Source organism: Selaginella moellendorffii, unplaced genomic scaffold (genome assembly GCF_000143415.4).
Source record: "Selaginella moellendorffii unplaced genomic scaffold, v1.0 SELMOscaffold_1, whole genome shotgun sequence".
In the NCBI taxonomy this organism is placed as follows: Eukaryota; Viridiplantae; Streptophyta; class Lycopodiopsida; order Selaginellales; family Selaginellaceae; genus Selaginella; species Selaginella moellendorffii.
The window spans coordinates 3,590,955-3,609,016 of NW_003314262.1; the positions used below are offsets into that span (position 1 = coordinate 3,590,955).

Here is an 18,062-nt window from a genome sequence, read left to right on the forward strand (position 1 = left end):
AGCGCCTCGCGAATCCAGCTCTGCGCCTTCTCCACTTCCCGCAAACCCTAACCCTATTTGCAATTATAGCTGGCAAATCTCAAATATAAGCGAAATTTTTCATTTCTTCTTTCCTTTCCCTTTGCCTTTTCCTTTCCCTTTGGCGTCTTTGCCACCTTTTTTGTCGGCTGGTTTCTTCGGTTTGGCCCATTCCTGCGAGAGAAAAAAAGAAAGAACTTTCATTGGAGAGAAATATGAAAAAGAGAAATTTTACTCGAAGGCTTTCATGGAATGCTGGATCGACCGGCTTAGTGCTGTGAACGTCGTTTATAACTTCCTTGATAGTCAGTGGAAATCTTCGAAGCTACATTCACAGTTTCGAGCGTGAATCCATCGAGAAGGAGAAACAAGGAGAAAGTCTGGCTACCTTTCGCTTGCGCTTCTCCGTCAGGACCGTTTTGCAAACCTTCTCAATGGAGGCAACGCTGAAACCATCGCTAAGTTGCGAGATTGTGGACAAGTTGAATTGCTCCGTCACAACACCGCCGTGCCTCTCGATCAAAGCTCGCCATATCCTCGACCTTGATCCATAATCGGGAAATGGAACGTAAATCCTCTTGGTGAAAAAATTCGGGAACACAGGTCGTTTCCCAGGCGCATCCTGCACGGCTATTCGCATTAGAGATTTCCAGCGAGTTTGACATTACCTGTGGTCTGGAGGATGTCCCGAGGAAGAGAACTCGTTCTCCCGGTTTAATGTTTTTAACTTCTTTGGTAAGAGCTTTCTTAATTCTGTTTGGTTTGTCCTTGAGGCCCCATGTCTTTATCTTTTTCCGATCCGTTACGAAAAGCTGGAATTGAAGTGAAGTTAGTGGCGTTCTACAGGGATGGAAAAAGAAAAAAGAAACTTTGCTGACCTTTTCAACACCAGAGATATGGACCACCGAAGGTGCCATTATTCTCGCAAGCTTGAAAACCATTTGAAGCATCTTGGGACCTTGTTTCCCAGGATATTTTCCATCCAGCACTTGTGGGGACAAGTTGAAGTATGCTGCGCCAGCAGCCCGTGCCGATGCGTGTACCTGAAGAACTTTTCAAGCCACTACAACTTTGATGAATATAAAATACCAGTAGAGTTTTCCCGTTGCCTTCTGCCCCGTAAAGAAGGACTGACTTTATATACGGAGCATTCTGATGCACAAAGTCCGACACGAGAGGCATGATACAATACTCCACAACTGCTCTCTTTACCTGGACACGAGAAAAGGAAAGGATGCAAGATTGTCATGAATCTGAAACTCGAAAATCACCTGAGCTGTGGTGGGATCAAACCCAGTCGGATCAACCTCAAACGTTGGACCATAGAAAGTTTCCGTAGAAACATAATCCGACAGCTCTCTTTTGGGAAGAAGCTGGACAATCCCGTTTTTCACAAGTTCCGAGTATATGGATTCGATTGTTCTTTGAGCTGTCGGATCCTTCGGTTTCTTAGGCTTCTTTTTGGCAGGGGGCGGCGCATCCTTGTCTTTGTCTTTCTTCTTCTCTTTCTTCTTTTCCTTGGCACCCTTCTTTTGCTTTTTCCTGGCTGCTTTGAGCTCCGCGAGTATTTTTTTCTTGACTCGGTCGAGAATTACTCGTGTATTTTGATCAACTTCTAGTCTTATCTGCAAGCACAAGTCAGATACTTTCATGTTCAAAAAAATAGTAGTTACGAGCCTACCTCTTCGAACACCATCGGTCGAAGCTGTCCTTTTAGTCTGTCAGTGTCATGTTTTTGAGCCAAATTCGCCGAGTCGTCTTTGTCATGCCAGCTATGAGTGTAAACATCCACAGATTCTCGTACGTGTCGCAGAAAAAATGCAGGACACGATGGAGGCTTCTCCTCGTCGTCCACAGGGAACACCAACGGAGGAAATGGACTGGCTTTTTTCTTTTTCTTCTTCTTGTCGTCCTTTTTAGCATCTTTCTTCTTCTTAGTTTCGACTTCAAAGTCGAACTTTGGCGGCGGAAAGACTATGAGTTTACTCCCACCGTCAGCTGGCTTTGGAAAGGGCGGAAACAAGCCAGTATCCGGATCTCTGTTCGCGTTAAGCCATGCGTTTATTTTCTCCTGGATTATCTCCCTCATTTCTTGTCCCTCCAGCTCTTTAATCTGCTCCTTTGCAAGTGCCATTGCGTCCTGGTATTCCTGATAGCTCAATAGCTGGTTCTTCCTTCTTCTCAATTCTGTTTCTCTCATAAAACCGAAGGCGTAGTCCCGATCGCTGTTGCGCTCATACATATTCATTTCTGCAAAGAACATACTATTAGAAAGCTTACACGACAACCATAAACTTCACTACTTTCCCCCTTAAGGTAGAGAGCGCCCTCGGAAAGAATGTACCGAGTAGAGTAAGCTCGTCTTCAGCCGAATGTTTTACCCGACACCTTTCTAGAAATCCTCGGGCTCTTTTGCACAGTAAAGGAAAAAGTGCCAAAAAAGAAGCGCTCGTACACATTCAAGGATACGCGGACTGCATAACAACTGCAGCACCTTCTTGAGTTAAAGGTTCGTGACCTGCCTGTTGCTTTTTCAAAGCTTCTTCTTGTGTGAATCTAAAAACGGTTTGCTCAGTTATGTGTATCATGATACATGATTAACATACCGTGTCTTGGCCAAAGTAGCAAGTCTATGACGTGCTTGCCTGCCTCGTTCATTAGCCTGGCATAAAAGGCTACTATTCACGTGATTTTTTTAAAGTAAATAGCTTACCTGTAATATTGCAATTGCCTCCTCTGGTGTATAGACAGGGAACTTGCTATCTGGTGATTGAGAATCGGCAGAGCCTTCTTGTTCGTGCTGTTCCTTCTCTTGTTGCAGGACCTTGATCTATAAGACAATGTCGTATGAGCGAGAACTGAAATAAGATAAATGAAAATAGTATAGAAAGCAACCAAGAAATTGTCTCGTGTTTCAAGATTCCGGAGGTTGTCAGCAGTCAAAAGACGAGGCGGAACCACATCCAGAGCATCGGGAGTCAGTTCCAAATTCAGCTGAACTTCCACGCATCAGCTTTAGTAAATTGAGAATAAAAAAAAAAAAACTCATCCGGCTTACCAAAAGGTCTTCCAGGTAAATAATCTCCTTCCCGGCGTTCAGAAACACCATCCACTAAAAGCCAAGTTTCAAGCAGCATGCAGAGATATGTCGCGAACGGGCTTACATGTTTTAGCTCGAGAATTCTCCCAATTACCGCCTCCAAGGACTTCAAGCAATCGATGCGCTTTTGAGGGTGAATGATCTACACACAAAACAAGAGCCGAATAGTTTCATCTGCTTGTTTTATAATCATTAGTACTATACCTGATGATAGCAATCCTCCAGCATTCTATATACTTGATAGTACTTGATATATATCCGAGAATAATCGGACAAATTCTGCGAGGGGTAAGAGGTCACTTCTTTCATCCCGGGTAAGCATGACATACCTGGGGCCCCAAGAAAGAAAACGAAGGAACTTCAATCGCAAGAACATCGACAAGCTGCCGCATAGCAATCTCCCATTGCTGATCAAAGAAACTGACCGCAACAACCAAAATAAAAACTCTCACGCGAAGGAAATCTTACACGTTCGACATCGCTGCTGCAAAAGCTGATGCGCCGATCGGTGGATGCTAAATAATCGCAGATCCCTCTCGATCGATCGATCGAAGCTGCAAGAAAAAACAGCGCCTCGCGGCAATCGATCGATCGGCCATTGCTCACCTACAGCACGGCCGCAGATTCCAGCAGCGGCATTGCCCGCGACAGCGCCATCGCCATCGCCGCCGCTGCCGCCATCGCCATTCTAGCCCTCGCGAGAATTTGAAATGCGATCGACCTAGGGATCGAATCTCATGGTGGTTACTTTTCTTGATATTCACACGTAGCCAAGCGGGACACGGGGAAGAAAAATAACCCTTTCCATTGCGCACAGTGATTGCCATTGAGGGAGAGAGAGCAAACCCTATGGCGATGGCGCTCTAGCGGCCAGGCCATGGAGCTTGGAGCGGTGCGGCGCGGCGATCCTCCTCCTTGCGCGTGACGCAGCGGCGGCGGCGCGCAATCGACCGCCAGATCCAAAGTGTTGCAAAGGTGTGGGAAGAAATCTCCCCTTGTTTCTAGGATTTCTCGTCATCGCGCACCGGGAAAAGCTGTGCGAGAGCTCGTAGATGATTAGGAAAGGAGGCATTGACAGCAGGACAGGATTATGCATCGGAGAGGGTGAGAGGAGGATCCCGGCGGAGTTCCATGGATGAGAACTCGGATGCCGACGCTCGCCACATAGATACGTATCCTCTCTTGATGGAGCAGCACTCATCGTCGGCGGCGCCAGAGCACAGCGTCGTCAACGTAGAGCCCGAGGCTTCCAACAGTGGGAATGCACAGCACCATCAACACCTCCAACAAGGACAATTGTCACAAAGGAATGGGGACGCTGCCACCGCTCCCCCTTCCAGCAGCTCATCCTCGTCGCGATCCACTCGCAACTACTCAATCCCCAGGCAGAGAATCAGTCCACTCAACTCGGGCCTCTGGATCTCCATCGAGTTGACCATCACGGTGAGCCAGATCGTGGCGTCTATCATCGTCCTCTCGCTCTCCAGGGACGAGAAGCCGCAGGCTCCACTCTCGGTCTGGGTTGCGGGCTATGCCGCCGGCTGCCTTGCGACGCTTCCGCTTCTCTACTGGCGCTACACCCACCGGAATGGGACGACTCAAGCTCACGACCAACATGAGTCTCCCTCGCAGTCTACGCCATCCGCAGAGAGCCTTCCGCCATCGCCGAGGGGGACGTCCTACGTCGCGCTGAACATACCGTCGGCTTCCACGGAGGTGGTGGAGCCTCGGGCCCGGTCCCGAGGAAGGGACGTGGATTCCGCGAGTGACAATTCGGGGTATGGTGCTTCCTTTTGCTGTCTTTTTTATACTTTTCTCTATTGTTCTTCGACTAATCTATTCATCAGTGTTGGAAGGCTGGTGGAGAAGTTCAAGATTGCGTTGGATTGCTTCTTCGCGGTGTGGTTCGTCGTTGGGAACGTGTGGATATTTGGCGGACACTCCTCGTCCCGCGAAGCGCCAAATCTGTACAGGTATGGAGACACATTGCGCTTTGCTTGTGCCTCATCATTTTTGTTTCCTGTTTCGGCAGGTTGTGTATTGTTTTCCTTACTTTTAGCTGCATTGGATACGCCATGCCCTTTATTCTGTGCGCGACTATATGTTGCTGCTTGCCGTGCATAATCGCACTGCTCGGCTTCCGGGAGGAGCAAGCACAGAATAGAGGCGCGAGCGCCGAGGTCATTGCGGCCTTACCGACATACAAGTTCAAGTCTAGGCCATCGAGCGAGAGTAAAGACGGGAGCGAATCTGATAGTGAAGGATCAAATGAGGGTGGCTTCGTAGCGGCAGGCACCGACAAAGAGCGTGCCGTGTCAGCCGATGATGCGGTAAGCCTGTCCTATAGTTTATCTCTGTCTCTCCTCCCTGACGTAATCTATGCAGGTGTGCTGCATATGTCTTGCTAGATACAGGGATGGGGAGCCATTGCGAGAGCTCTCGTGTACGCACCACTTTCATGTGGATTGCGTAGATAAGTGGCTCAAGATCAATGCGTCCTGTCCGCTGTGTAAGCTGGATGTTGGGGGCGCGAACGACCAGAGCGGCAATGCGGCTGGCAACGAAGCAAGCGAAGCCAGAGCAGCGTGATGGATCCAGAAGGTTGGGCGCTGTCCGTCGAGAGGCGTGGTGGGGCGACCAGCAGCAAGGCTCTGGAGCGAGCGAGCGACGAGTGTCGGGTACTTATCAACTCGTAAGTGCTGCTTTATTTCCTCTCTCTCTCTCTCTTCTCCCCTCCCTTTTCTAAAAGAGCTCTTGCTAAGCGAAAGGTGCGACGAAGATGAAAGATGAAGAGATAATAAAATTACCCACGCTACCAGAATTTGGCTGACGCAGGTATATAGGCATTAGTTTGTGATTGTGTTTTGATTATCTACTAAAAAGGAGTTGAAAGGAGTTACCGAAGTGAACTTTTTGGGCCGCCCGATCCGGCCGATGCGGGTTAACTGTCAAAAGTTTACCACGTCCCCCCAACGAAATGTGTTGTTGATGTTTTTTCTTTCATTGGCCAATCGAAACAACTTGGACAGTTTTCTTGAGTTTTCTTTCAGAATGCAAGTTGCAGAAGAAGCATTTTCAACTCCTTGTGATATTTGTCTCTCGATCCATCTCAGGATGCAAACCAGGCATCGTGGAATAACGGATTCATCTCCCGTGATCATTACATGCTGTAAAAGAAATGTTGCCCATGCAACTCCATCTGCTGGCAAAGGCATACTCACCGGCGAGGCAGAGGTTGAGAAAGCCATATCTTTTTAATCTTTTATGTTAAAGGATAAAGGATACATTAGAAAACAAGGGCATAAAGAACATACCACGAATATCCAGGTATATCACTGTCTGCGGTGGAGACGTGGTCCCTCAACATTTGGATCGTTATGTAACTCAGTACATTATCGATTCCGATCTGGAAGGCAAGATCCAGATTTTTATCCACAGAACGAAGCAGTTTTCGAAAAAAACATGAAACAAGCATAAGAGGTACAGAAATCAAAGAAACTTGTACTTGTTCCAGAGTGTGCCTCGTTTCCTTAGCCTTGAATTTTTTGTGAACAAGCATCCAGCCACTGCTCCTCCACAAGTTTCTAGATTGACAAATGGACATTTCTTCATTATCCACACTTTATTCATTTCTACTAATAAAGTGTATGCAGTGGAGAGTCTGGAAACGCACTGATCTTTAGTTTTTATTGTTATGCCAGCTGACAAGGAGGTAATTTCGGTTCACTGCTGAAGTGATAGCCTCAGGTTCCCATTGTTACCTTGTACTTGGAACCTACAGGAGTAAAGCGGTCGGAGCCATGAGACACTGCCGTAAGGAATCCTATATCCACTTACAGTCTTGTTTCACCCAGCCGATTCTGGATTTTTCCATATCGTACACCACGACTTTGTCTTTCAAAATTGCATCTGCAATGCATACATGAAACCAAAATTGTGCAATCAATTTTGGTCCAAAATTTTGCAACTAAGCAAGGAAGTTACTGAGTACCTCCAAGGATAGTTGAATTGCCTACAGACCAACTGATGCATACAAGCCTAACCCCCTGAAAGTGAGTTGATTCAGAAAGCTGTAAGTAAGAGATACGCACGAGAACCAGACGAAGTACCTTTCGAGAAACTACGGCCTCGAGATAATTGTGAGCAGTTAACTCCATGGTTGCTCCGCCATCAAACTTAAGTGTCACATTCGGGAAATCTACCTCCACACTGTTCCTGGGAGTAAATAAAGTGCAGGATAAAACTAATCCGTACCTGTCTGAAATGGAGATGAAACATGGAGAACCGCTGGACTCGAGTGGAGCAGTCGGAATTGCAGTGGTGAATTTTGAGACCTGCAGTTCTTAGAAGTGAGTAAGCCGGTGCTTAACGAAGCAAGCTAATCACTTACGGCCTTTACAAATAGCGCGAGGGCCTTGCTGGGAAATGTAGCACTACTCGTGCCACTGTCAATGATAGTTCCGCCGTTGCCTACTGTTGCATTATACTCAAACTCACTTGCCTCAATTGGGAGAGCTTTTGAGTTGACGCTAAGACTAACCAGCTTCACATTATACACGATACTGCAAACATATAGAACCGAAGTCAAGCATCGAAGATGGACTATTCCAAATGCTAGTACTCGTTTGCAAGCATAGGCGTGTAGACCATCTCAGGAAACTCATCATTTTTACCCAACACAAGAATCCCGCCGCCCTCTTTTTCACCACTTAAGCAATGGTAGAAAATGTTGTATGAGCCTGCCTGAGCAGCAAGTTGGTTGGGCACCGAAACCTTACTCCTCCCGAATCCCATAATACCATCCACCGGCCAAAGTCCCGAAATACTCGTTGCACAGCTAAAGGAAGCGTTAGTTCAAATCTTGCAAAAAAAAAGCTTGTCGGGGAGTACCCCAGGAACATAGTAGTATTCAATGAAGCTTTGTGTCCAAGGTGCACGACATCTCTGAAATAGATACCTGTGGAACTGCTGGTGTCTTCATATGAGATATCATAAGCACAGCTGTTGTTGTTGCCTCTGCAGCTACCGCCTTCTGAACACAGTGGATCCGAACATGTAGCTGGGGATGCCGTTATTGATAACTCCGGGTCATAGAGTGTAATTGGACCCTGCATGATGATAGAACTACAGACCTTCAGAAAAAATTTCCAGGTAGAACGCTAAAAACATACAATGACATTCTTTTTGCTGGAGCAACCTTGGCATAATTTGCATTTGAACCATAAGATATCGCTCCCTGTGTCCACAATAGCATTCAGGAATTGGACGGGATGCCCGACACCTATCTGAGCGTAATAAGTTCTGCACAGATTTTGAACACAAAATTAACCTCAAAACCCTTTTAAGGTACAAATTCCAATCTTACGCATCGGAAGTGGAACTTCCATTCAGCATGAGGTCGACTTCCAAAAGGAAGCGTCGACTCCTTGCTCGGGTATGGTCCATAAGCTGGCGAAAATGCTCCTCACTCATTCCTCGTTTCCCGGACTGCTTGCTCGATCCTTCAAGCTCAGAGAATCGATGCTTAAGTTTGAGAACTCCGGATCCGCCTGCATTCACAGAGGACATCAAGCCGATGGACACCAAAATAATCAGCCAATAAGACATTTTTCTGCAACTCCATTTGCAGCAAATTTCAAAGCATATATATGCAAGCTCCCATTTGACAAATTCTCTAAGCTTGCACTATTTCTTAAGTACTGCGTCAAATTTTTTTTATCGAGTTGTGCCTGCAAGTGACTTTTTTTTTTCCTTAAAAACGGGTTGTACATGTGACTTTTGAGACCGGACCCAGGGCGACTTGTTCCGTATCTTGCCTAGTTCCCTCAAGATTATCCAGCATCGCTGTGCAACTGCTGGAATTGTTCAAATGCAGCCCCACAAACTGCTGGAATTATTGAAATGTTGGCTGCATTTTTGGCATAGGCTGCTTTTAATCCGTCGTGACTGTATAGATTTGGAACCATCTCGAGAGAGAAAGAAACACCAGTGAAAATCGTGGACCTGGCTGCCCAGCAAACACAAAAGCTCTTTAGCAACCACATTAAAGCCAACTTCATTAAGATTGCTGCTACTGTTTCAACCAGAGCTCGGCTCCGATCACCTTGTCTTTCAGAGTGATGTCCGCGTCGCGAAAACGAGACCAAGTGTTTTCCAGGGAAAAAAAAAAGAAAAAGAAAAGACCAAGCTATGCCGGCCAAGTTATGCAACAGCATTTTCAGGAAACGTTGCACGAGGGAACATGCATTACCATACATCACCCACTAAAGACCACGTCAAGAACCTTTCGGAACAACACAGTCCATGAGTAGCTTGACAAAGCTGCTCATTTCACACGCGAAGGTTCGGTGGAGCCATTTCGAGAAAACAAAAGATGGAAAAGATGATCGTCTGGTTCTCAGAAGCATTGATCCCTCAAATGTTTGGAGAACCCTAAACTCTTGTTGAGAAAGTTATTCGCTGCTGCTTCGTCATTCCTTAAGTTGTCCGACTGCCTGTGGTTTCGGAATGTGAGAGAGGAACAATCTTGACTTTCTAGTCTTTGAAAGAAATGACCTTGGAAGCAAGGTCCAGAAACCAAAGATTCTTCTACAGAAATTCAACGTGAGAAGAACGGCGCATAAACGTGGAGAGGCTCAACTCGCTCTGCAGTTTTAATGCATTTAGATTACAAGAAAACAGAACTTCCATAAATCATGGTTGCAACGCTAATTAAATTTGGCTTCTAGCCTTCGAACATTTGCGTCAATCTTCAATGTTATCCCTAGGTCTTCGTATAACTGACGCACTTCTGTATGTAGGCCAAGTCTATGGATCCTACAAGGGATAGTTTTTATTTAATATGTAAATTAAATTAACCAGATAAACAAACTTAATTTGAATCTATTTAATAAAAAAAACTATAATGAGTTTAGATTGATGCTCACAAGCTTTAGGAAAATATGTTATTTAGATAATTAAAGTATGCTAAAAGGTTAATTTGATATTAAGGTTAAAAACATTGTAATCCTATGTAAGTTTATTAGTTTTTAATGATACAAATATTCCTTTTATTACATTTCACTTAAATGCTTAAGTATTAAGTAATAGGCTGGAAGTTTTTGAATGCAGCCCCACTGAAATCCTGGCTGCATTTTTAGCATAGGCTTCGTGACATAGAAATTTTAATTTTGGAACCATCTCTCCAGACAAAGAAATTTAAACGGACCAGTAAAAATCGTGGAGGTTGCCCAACAAACACAAAAGGCATTTACTTACAAGATGCGGTCACACTGATCCGTCAGCAATGCACGTTTCCGGTTTCATTAAAATTGCTGCTAGTCTTGTTTCAACCAGCCAACTCGGGACCTTGTCTTTCAGAGTCATGTCTGCATCGGGAAAAAGAGACCAAGTGTTTTTGGAGAAAAGAAAATAAAAGAAAAGCCACTGTGTTTATGAAAGCTATGGTGTACCTGCCTGCCAGTCAAGCTATGGAACATATTGCGGGTCAAAATATGTTGCCCTAGGAAACATGCATTGCCATTTGAAGACCACGTCAAGAACCTTTCGGAGGCTATGGGGACAATATAATTCTCAGGAGTCAGCACCATAGCCATTTACGAACAAGATGGGGCAGAAAAACTACTGGATGATATTCTTCCTCCAGAGCTACCTGTTTGCAGTAGAACCCTCATAATCCCTGAACTTTTGAGGATATTAGGGGCCACTTATTTGCTTTTATCTGGTTGTGCATTGCATAATTGACAAGCTGTACAACATTGCCATTTGAAGACCGCGTCAACCTTTCGGAGACTATAATATGGGGACGTCGCATTACAGGTACTTCCTATCTGGAAGGCAAAATCCAGATTTTTATCTGCAGCACGAAGCCTAAAGTGTGCCTAGTTTCCTTCTCCTTGAATTTCTTGTGAACAAGTGTCCAGCCACTGCTCCTCCACAAGTTTCTAGATTGCCAAATGGACATTTCTCCATTATCCACACTTTATTAGCAGGGAGCCAACTGCACTACGTGTATGCAGTGGAGAAAGCAATGGTCTTTAGTTTTTATTGTTATGCCAGCCCAGCTGACAAGGAGTCAATTTCGGTTCACTGCTAAAGTGATAGCTTCAGGTTCCCAATGTTACCTTGTACTTGGAACCTACAGGAGTAAAGCGGTTGGAGCGATGAGAGACTGCCGTAAGGAATCTTATATCCACTTACAGTCTTGCTTCACCCAGCTGATTCTGGATTCCTCCATATCGTACACCACGACCTTGTCTTTCGAAATTGCATCTGCAACACATACATGAAACCACATTTGTGCAATCATCCTCATTTGCAAACAAACAAGCAAGTTATGGAGTACCTCCAAGATAAGTTGTAGTGTCTACAATCCAACTGATGCATTGAAGCCTAACTCAGATTCACAAAGCTGTAGGGTTTAGGGTTTAACCCTAAACTGGAATTGATAATCACCTCGAAGTCTGAAAGAGTTACTAACATTATGGATATTGAGGCCAAAAGGTCAGCTGTAATCTACTTGTGGTGACTCATTTTACATAGCACGTCAGAGAAAATCCAAGTGTTAGATCATAATCCTAATCTTAGTATTAGCCACCATAGACCATAGACACTTGGACCAAGTGCAAAGGATGAGTGGCATGGATGCCATTCTCGGGGCAAGTCCCAAGTCTTGAATCGGACTTGAGGAGGTTGTGAATGAGACTCCTCTAAGTGGTTAAAGGTGTGATTAAATGACTAAAGTAAAATGGAAAAATTAGTCGCTTACAATTTAGTAATTCCAAAACTCATGCAAAGAGATATGAGATATTTTGATTAGACAACTATAAAAGGAGGATCTAAAAAGGGAGAATAATCTTCTTTATTAATATAATATGTACTTCCAATCCACTACAAGGTTCCAAGATAAAACTAGACTGCAAGCAAGTTAAAATAGAGATGATATTGTTGTAATGAGTCCTAAAATATTAATAAATGTAATTGTTATTTTAACCAACTTAGCCTTCTGTGTGATGATCCTAAGAGAAGATTTATCAACTATTAATTGGCACTAATGTCACCTAGTGATAATGAAAAGGCTTAGAGATCTAAAGAAGAAATTAAAAATAGAGATAAGAAAGGAATTATCTAATCAAACAGCTTTTAAATTGGATTGGACATTCTAAATTTTTGGGACCATGGAAGATGAGGACACTACTGCCAAATTAAATGGATTTTGTATATATAATTTAACCCCAAAAATTTTGTACAAGTTTTAAAATAGCCATCAATTTTGTTCTTCAATGTGATGATTGAGAAATGTTGATTGGATCATTATCAAACTTTTGTTCCACCCAGTTTTGGAGCAATTAACACACAAGCAAGGTGCAATTCTAAATAATAACCACATTCACAATGTCTAACTCGTTTGCTCTTCTTAAAAAGCAAGAGAGAAGAATCCTCATAAAAGAGATTCAAATAATCCCACAGAAGAAGTATATGATCCAAATATTGAGAAAGCCATGGAACTTGACTAGACATCAAACTTATTCTCTATACTGCACCTAAATTTAGAGTCAAACTCATTTATAACTAATTTGGTTTGGATAGTTATCCACAATTTCAAAACAGGATATTTAGATAGGGTTTTAGGCGGTCATGTAGCCAACTGCTGTCATTTTCGTCTCGGTGAGTTTGTGCTGGACAGGCCAAAGCAGTGGGGATCCAGTGGAAGAGAAGCTCCTGGCAATCAACCCCCAGACCTAGAGCGGAATCCTTTTCCAGTCAGCTTGAGCATCACATCTAGCAGCCACGACCAGTACTCCAAAGCTGGATCTTGTGTTAGAGATTACAAGGGGAAAAACTTTTAAAACATGCCACATTGTCTTGGTGTGGCTTTTCATTTGTTTTTTTTCTTTCTCATCTACGGAGGGGTTTAAAGGTGAGAAAAGTTCTAGATGCATCCAGACCTAGCTATGGAGTCCGTGTGCGTCTCTCAATCCCCGTGGTTTCCAGTGGGGCAACTCAGCCGAAGCAAGAAGCGAGCCAGGGCAACTCTCACATTTGCTAGCAGCAGCAGTAAAATTGGCGAGATGGCTTCGACGGTGGCAGCAATCCCATCCCTTCACAAGGCGTGGGTGTACAAAGAGTATGGAGCTGCCAAGGACGTGCTCAAACTGGAGGAGCTTCCAGTCCCACCGCTCGCGCCCGACCAGGTCCTCGTCAAGGTACACGCAGCCGCGTTGAATCCCGTGGATTTCAAGCGGCGATTGGGCAAATTCAAGGCCACGGACTCGGACCTTCCCGTAAGTTTGCTCCTCTTTTCTTCTTCTCTCCCATTCCTTCTTCGAAGATTGAGCAAAGTGCTTTCAACTTATGAGGTCTTGCGCTACTTTTCTCGCAGACTGTTCCTGGATACGACGTGGCTGGAGTGGTGGCCAAAGTTGGAAGCGAAGTCTCGAGCTTGAAGCAAGGTGATGAAGTCTACGGTGACATCTCCGAGTTTGCGCTGGACAAGCCAAAACAATGGGGATCCATCGCCCAGTACACGGCGGTGGAAGAGAAGCTCCTGGCAATCAAGCCCCGGAACTTGAGTTTCATCCAGGCGGCGAGCCTGCCTTTGGCGATCCAGACGGCACAGGAAGGATTCGACAAGGCGAAGTTGAGGGCGGGACAGTCTGTGCTCGTGCTTGGAGGTGCTGGAGGCGTTGGATCACTCGCTATACAGGTCTGGATTTCTTTGCTTACTCTTCTTCAACCTTTGAAATGCAGCTTGCAAAGTTTGTGTATGGAGCATCGCTTGTGGCAGCCACGACTAGTACTCCCAAGCTGGGGCTTGTCAAGTCTTTGGGAGCCGACATTGTTATAGATTATAAAGAGAAGAACTTTGAAGACATGCCGGAGAGATACGACGTTGTTTTTGATGCTGTTGGTATGTTTTGTTTTTTTTTCTTTCTTTCTTTTTGCTTTTCCCGTTTCTATTGTAACATTTTATGGTTTTGTGCATCCAGGGGAGCCAAAAGGCACAAATGTTGTCAAAGAAGGAGGCACTGCTGTTGTTCTGACTGGGCCAGTAAATCCTCCTGGGTTTAGATTTGTGGTTACTTCCAATGGATCCAATCTGGTGAGGCTCAAAGACTTCTTGGAAAGTGGCACAGTGAAACCAGTGATTGATCCCAAAGGCCCCTTTGATTTTGGTAGTGTAGTGGATGCTTTTTGCTACTTGGAAGGTGGCAGGGCATGTGGCAAAGTGGTGATATCTGTACTTCAATGAAACCTTCTAAATACGGGTTTTAGGGAATCTTTGTATATATTCTTATTACTCTCTTCAGTTTTCTGCTCTCCTTCATAGTTGCAAGCCATATGAACTCAGCGCTCCATTTTTGTGTTTGCCTGTTTCACGTCTCCTACCGATAAGACGAATGTGCTGTATGGTTGTTGTGTGGTTTCATTCAGATCCCAATGGCTCCCTACGATTTCGTTCCAAATGTGCAGTGCTCATTCCCTGGTTAAGTGCCACCCTCTGTATTCTTTCATTCGCCCAGGCTTGGAAGATTGGGCTGCAAATTGGGAGCTTGCGCATGGTGAAGGGAATCCCGAAAGTAGGAAACGCCTTGCTGCTGAGAAGAGAGTTCGAGCCACTTGCATTTTATCCCTGTTGCTGATGATTCCAGAGTTGAGAATATGTGCAAGCTTGCCTGTTGGTGCTTCCATGTTGATGATATCCTTGACGACTTGTAGGGCCTTGGAGCTGACTTTGGAGGTGCCAAGAGGCTTGTTAAGAGCTACCTTGGCATAATCCATGCCAGCGATTTTCCAACAGAGTGTCCGAGCTGTTGGAGGCAAGCGTGAATCAGGTGAAGCTGAAGAATCTGAAAACGGTGATGGGCTTGGAGGGGCTGCTGACTCACCGTCGCGTGTTAGTTGGTGTATTTGTTATGGAAACTAATGGAGTATGGCATGGGATTCAAACTCCAGGACGACGCCGTTTCAAATCAGGACCTCCAAGAAGCTGAATGACTAGTTGCAGACCACGTAAGTTGTGTCAACGACTTGTTTTGCTTCCTGGTGGACATTGCAGCTGGAGATACTCAGTTCAATATCGTCCACACGATTATGTGTGGCAATTCGGATTCAAAGAGCTTTTCTTTCGAGTACGCAGACGACAAAGCTCACAAACTGCTGCAGAGTATCGATCATCGATTCAAAAAGCTGTGCGAGAATATCAGAAGATCATGCTGCTACGATGGTGCAATGGAGGCTTACCTGGAAGGCTTGTCTCATATCATATCCGGGAACCTTGAGTGGCACTGGCAGACAGGACGATACAAACTGGTATCTTGAAAAATGTTGGTTTTCTTTTCAAGGTCCCTAGTCATTTTTTTAAGGAAAATATAAACATTCATTTTTCAGTACCAAGCGACTTGAGGTCCAGGAATTTGTCAGCCTTGTTCCCGCACTGTGCCTTTTTATTTTACACTCTCCTTTAGTAACAGTGTAGCCTTCGATGATTTCCGTTCATACAAGGCCTTTGAAAGAGGGAAGAGATCAAAGCTATACTTGGCCTATTGAATTCCTTCACAAAATTTCTCCAAAATTTTACGCAGGCTTCCACACCGGCTATGAGCAAGTCCTGCTCGATACCTCCTTTGCATATGCTTCCCATGTTGTTCACCCAAGTTCCACAGTAATTCAGGCCTTAACCGCCACAAGAATATTAGTGATGAGGGTGTAGAGCCAGCGTTGCACTGCCAGTCTCAATGTACCCTGGAAAATCTGCTTACGAAACATGCGAGGATATGTCATAGATGTAGTTGAGAGGGGGTTGACAAAGGCTACTTGATTTTCACAAAATGAAAATCTTGTTGAAAACTTTCAGACCCCACACCCCGTTGCAAACTTCCCAGAGCTTCACTCGCACTCCTATACTGGTTTGCAAGAACAATCTTGGGGCCAAACCCAGCTCTGTGGTAGCATTCGTATATGTCGCTTTTGTTCATTAACACGAGTTAGAAAACACAATTCTTTGTGCCAAGGAACAATGAACTTTCTTCTTCGTTACAACTAGGCAGAGCTCAATGAGAAAAAATGCAAGCTAAATTCTGGGAAGTGTATGTTTAAAATTTCAAAACTCCTAAGGTTTGGATGGCCATTGAAAACGAGTTGGGTTAATCATCACAGGAAAGCCAGTGCTATGAATTCCTTGGTACAATTTCTATAACTTGGATTAAATCTGCAGTAACAAGTATTAACATTCACCAATTTTGTGTGTGTTAGCAAGATAGCTATTAATAAGCATGGAATGTTTTTTGAACACTTTCCTCTCCCACAAAAACATATTTGAAGACTTATTTCTACATGGCCCTTGCATGCCCATAACCTTAATATTTAAAACATTTTAACTTACAGCCACAAATATCAAACTCTATATTAATATGTCCTGTATTTGGAAAATTATATATTGATTGAGTACCTTTAAGCAATTTGCTAGTAAGTGGCAATAACTTAATGCTGAAGTGTCACTCTTGATGAAATAATAATATAGCCACTATGACCAAACAATTCAAGAACCAAATAAAACATATTTTGATATCCCACTCCTATTCCATATGATCAGTTTTCTTAGAAAACTATCTTTATGATTTGAAAAGAAATTATAATTATAATTTGAAAAGTAGTTTTCTATATTATTAAAATTCAAATTTGAGAAACAAAAACATCACAAATACCAGTTTTTAATTCTTTTTTTATTTTTCATTGTCACAAGTAAAAATAAAATTTGGGGTATTAGTAGATATAAAAACTTAAATAGATATATATTTTATTTTATAATTGAAAATAAATACAATGTAGTAATTAATATATATAGAATACAGTATTGAAATTAAATAATATTTGGTCAGGATTAAAAATTTATTCTTTAGTTGAAGAACATTGCAATACAAGCACCAGCAATTGCAATTAATAGTGAGTATTTTAATTAATATTAAAAATTAATATTTTTATATTTCATAAGTGATTTTGATATATTGAAACCCCAATATGTTGGGCCCTTATATTTCTCATAATTTTAATTTTATAATTATTTTAAATAATAATTATTTTTATAATTTTAAAGGATTGATATCATGTTTAAAATTATATCAACTTTAATAATATTCCTTTTTTCCCTCCTATGCAAAAGTAACAAATTTGTAATTACATAAAAAAATGTTTTGAGAGTATGGAAGTTTCACATAAACTTTTAAAAAAATCGATGTCAGAACATAAACAGAAAAAATAAAAACAAAAACATGTGAGAAAAGAATTTATTATTAACAAAAGTTTTATTGATATACATTAAGTTGGAAAACTAATTTATTCACTTTTACTGAAATTTAATATAAAGGATATATCTTTCCTTATATATATATATTAAGAAATATTCAAAATGAAAGGTCCTGGGTTTAGGGTTTATGGTATCTAGTTCTTAAAGAGAATGGAGGCCGATGGCACACAACTCAAGGAGGTTGAGACCCTTGCTGCTATCGGGGTGTGCTACATTTGGCTTCGGCAGCAGGCGATCGTTCTCAGGTGGGTTTAGATGCTCCAGTGGAAGCCGCTGGAGGAGATTGATCGATTTGTCCAGAACAGGTGTGGAAGATCGAAGCAATGCGGGTAGAATTGCAAAGAAAAAAAGCGCTTCAAAGTTAGAAAAAGAATTTCAGGGTAGTATAAGGCTTGGGGAGGCCTGGAAGGTATTTTGTCACAAGTTCTCAAGGGATTTTACTCTGGTGGAGGAGGCTACATGCTCGTCCCTTGTTCATGGATTCGTGGAAGCTGAGAAGCTAGCCGAGGCCGAGAAAGTTCTTCGAGTGATGTTTCAGCAAGGGATTTTTCCGGCTCCCTTGCTCTTCACCAGCGTCATCCAGGGATGGTGCAACGTTGGGAGAACTTTCGAGGCGGTGAAAATTTTCTCCCTGATGGA

The 18,062-nt window shown here is 43.4% G+C and overlaps 3 protein-coding genes across 4 annotated transcripts; 2 read left to right on the plus strand and 1 right to left on the minus strand.

Annotated features, from left to right (window-relative positions):
- Positions 1 to 39: 39 nt before the first annotated feature.
- Positions 40 to 3,822, minus strand: LOC9657899 (IQ and AAA domain-containing protein 1). Its single transcript, XM_024682020.1, has 19 exons — positions 3,725 to 3,822; positions 3,587 to 3,672; positions 3,448 to 3,538; positions 3,323 to 3,397; positions 3,183 to 3,260; positions 3,077 to 3,130; positions 2,914 to 3,012; positions 2,732 to 2,848; positions 2,625 to 2,680; positions 2,488 to 2,574; positions 2,363 to 2,427; positions 1,700 to 2,268; positions 1,290 to 1,643; positions 1,108 to 1,230; positions 897 to 1,061; positions 687 to 830; positions 407 to 640; positions 254 to 343; positions 40 to 192 (listed from the first exon to the last, which is right to left on the minus strand). Exons 2-19 carry the CDS (start codon positions 3,595 to 3,597, stop codon positions 100 to 102), a joined length of 2,505 nt encoding a protein of 834 aa, XP_024537788.1. The 5' UTR covers positions 3,598 to 3,672; positions 3,725 to 3,822; the 3' UTR covers positions 40 to 99.
- A 96-nt stretch (positions 3,823 to 3,918) lies between these two features.
- Positions 3,919 to 6,022, plus strand: LOC9630668 (E3 ubiquitin-protein ligase At1g63170). Of its 2 annotated transcripts, none has more exons than XM_024685575.1 (4): positions 3,919 to 4,896; positions 4,966 to 5,091; positions 5,151 to 5,448; positions 5,504 to 6,022. In XM_024685575.1, exons 1-4 carry the CDS (start codon positions 4,250 to 4,252, stop codon positions 5,705 to 5,707), a joined length of 1,275 nt encoding a protein of 424 aa, XP_024541343.1. In that variant the 5' UTR covers positions 3,919 to 4,249; the 3' UTR covers positions 5,708 to 6,022. The 2 variants fall into 2 exon arrangements, with proteins under 2 accessions (XP_024541343.1, XP_002961593.2); XM_002961547.2 differs by having other exon boundaries at positions 4,975 to 5,091.
- Positions 6,023 to 13,003: 6,981 nt separating this feature from the next.
- LOC9630669 (2-methylene-furan-3-one reductase) lies at positions 13,004 to 14,406 on the plus strand. The gene is made up of 4 exons (XM_024687431.1): positions 13,004 to 13,401; positions 13,500 to 13,823; positions 13,868 to 14,027; positions 14,107 to 14,406. Exons 1-4 carry the CDS (start codon positions 13,054 to 13,056, stop codon positions 14,367 to 14,369), a joined length of 1,095 nt encoding a protein of 364 aa, XP_024543199.1. The 5' UTR covers positions 13,004 to 13,053; the 3' UTR covers positions 14,370 to 14,406.
- The last annotated feature ends 3,656 nt before the right edge of the window (positions 14,407 to 18,062 follow it).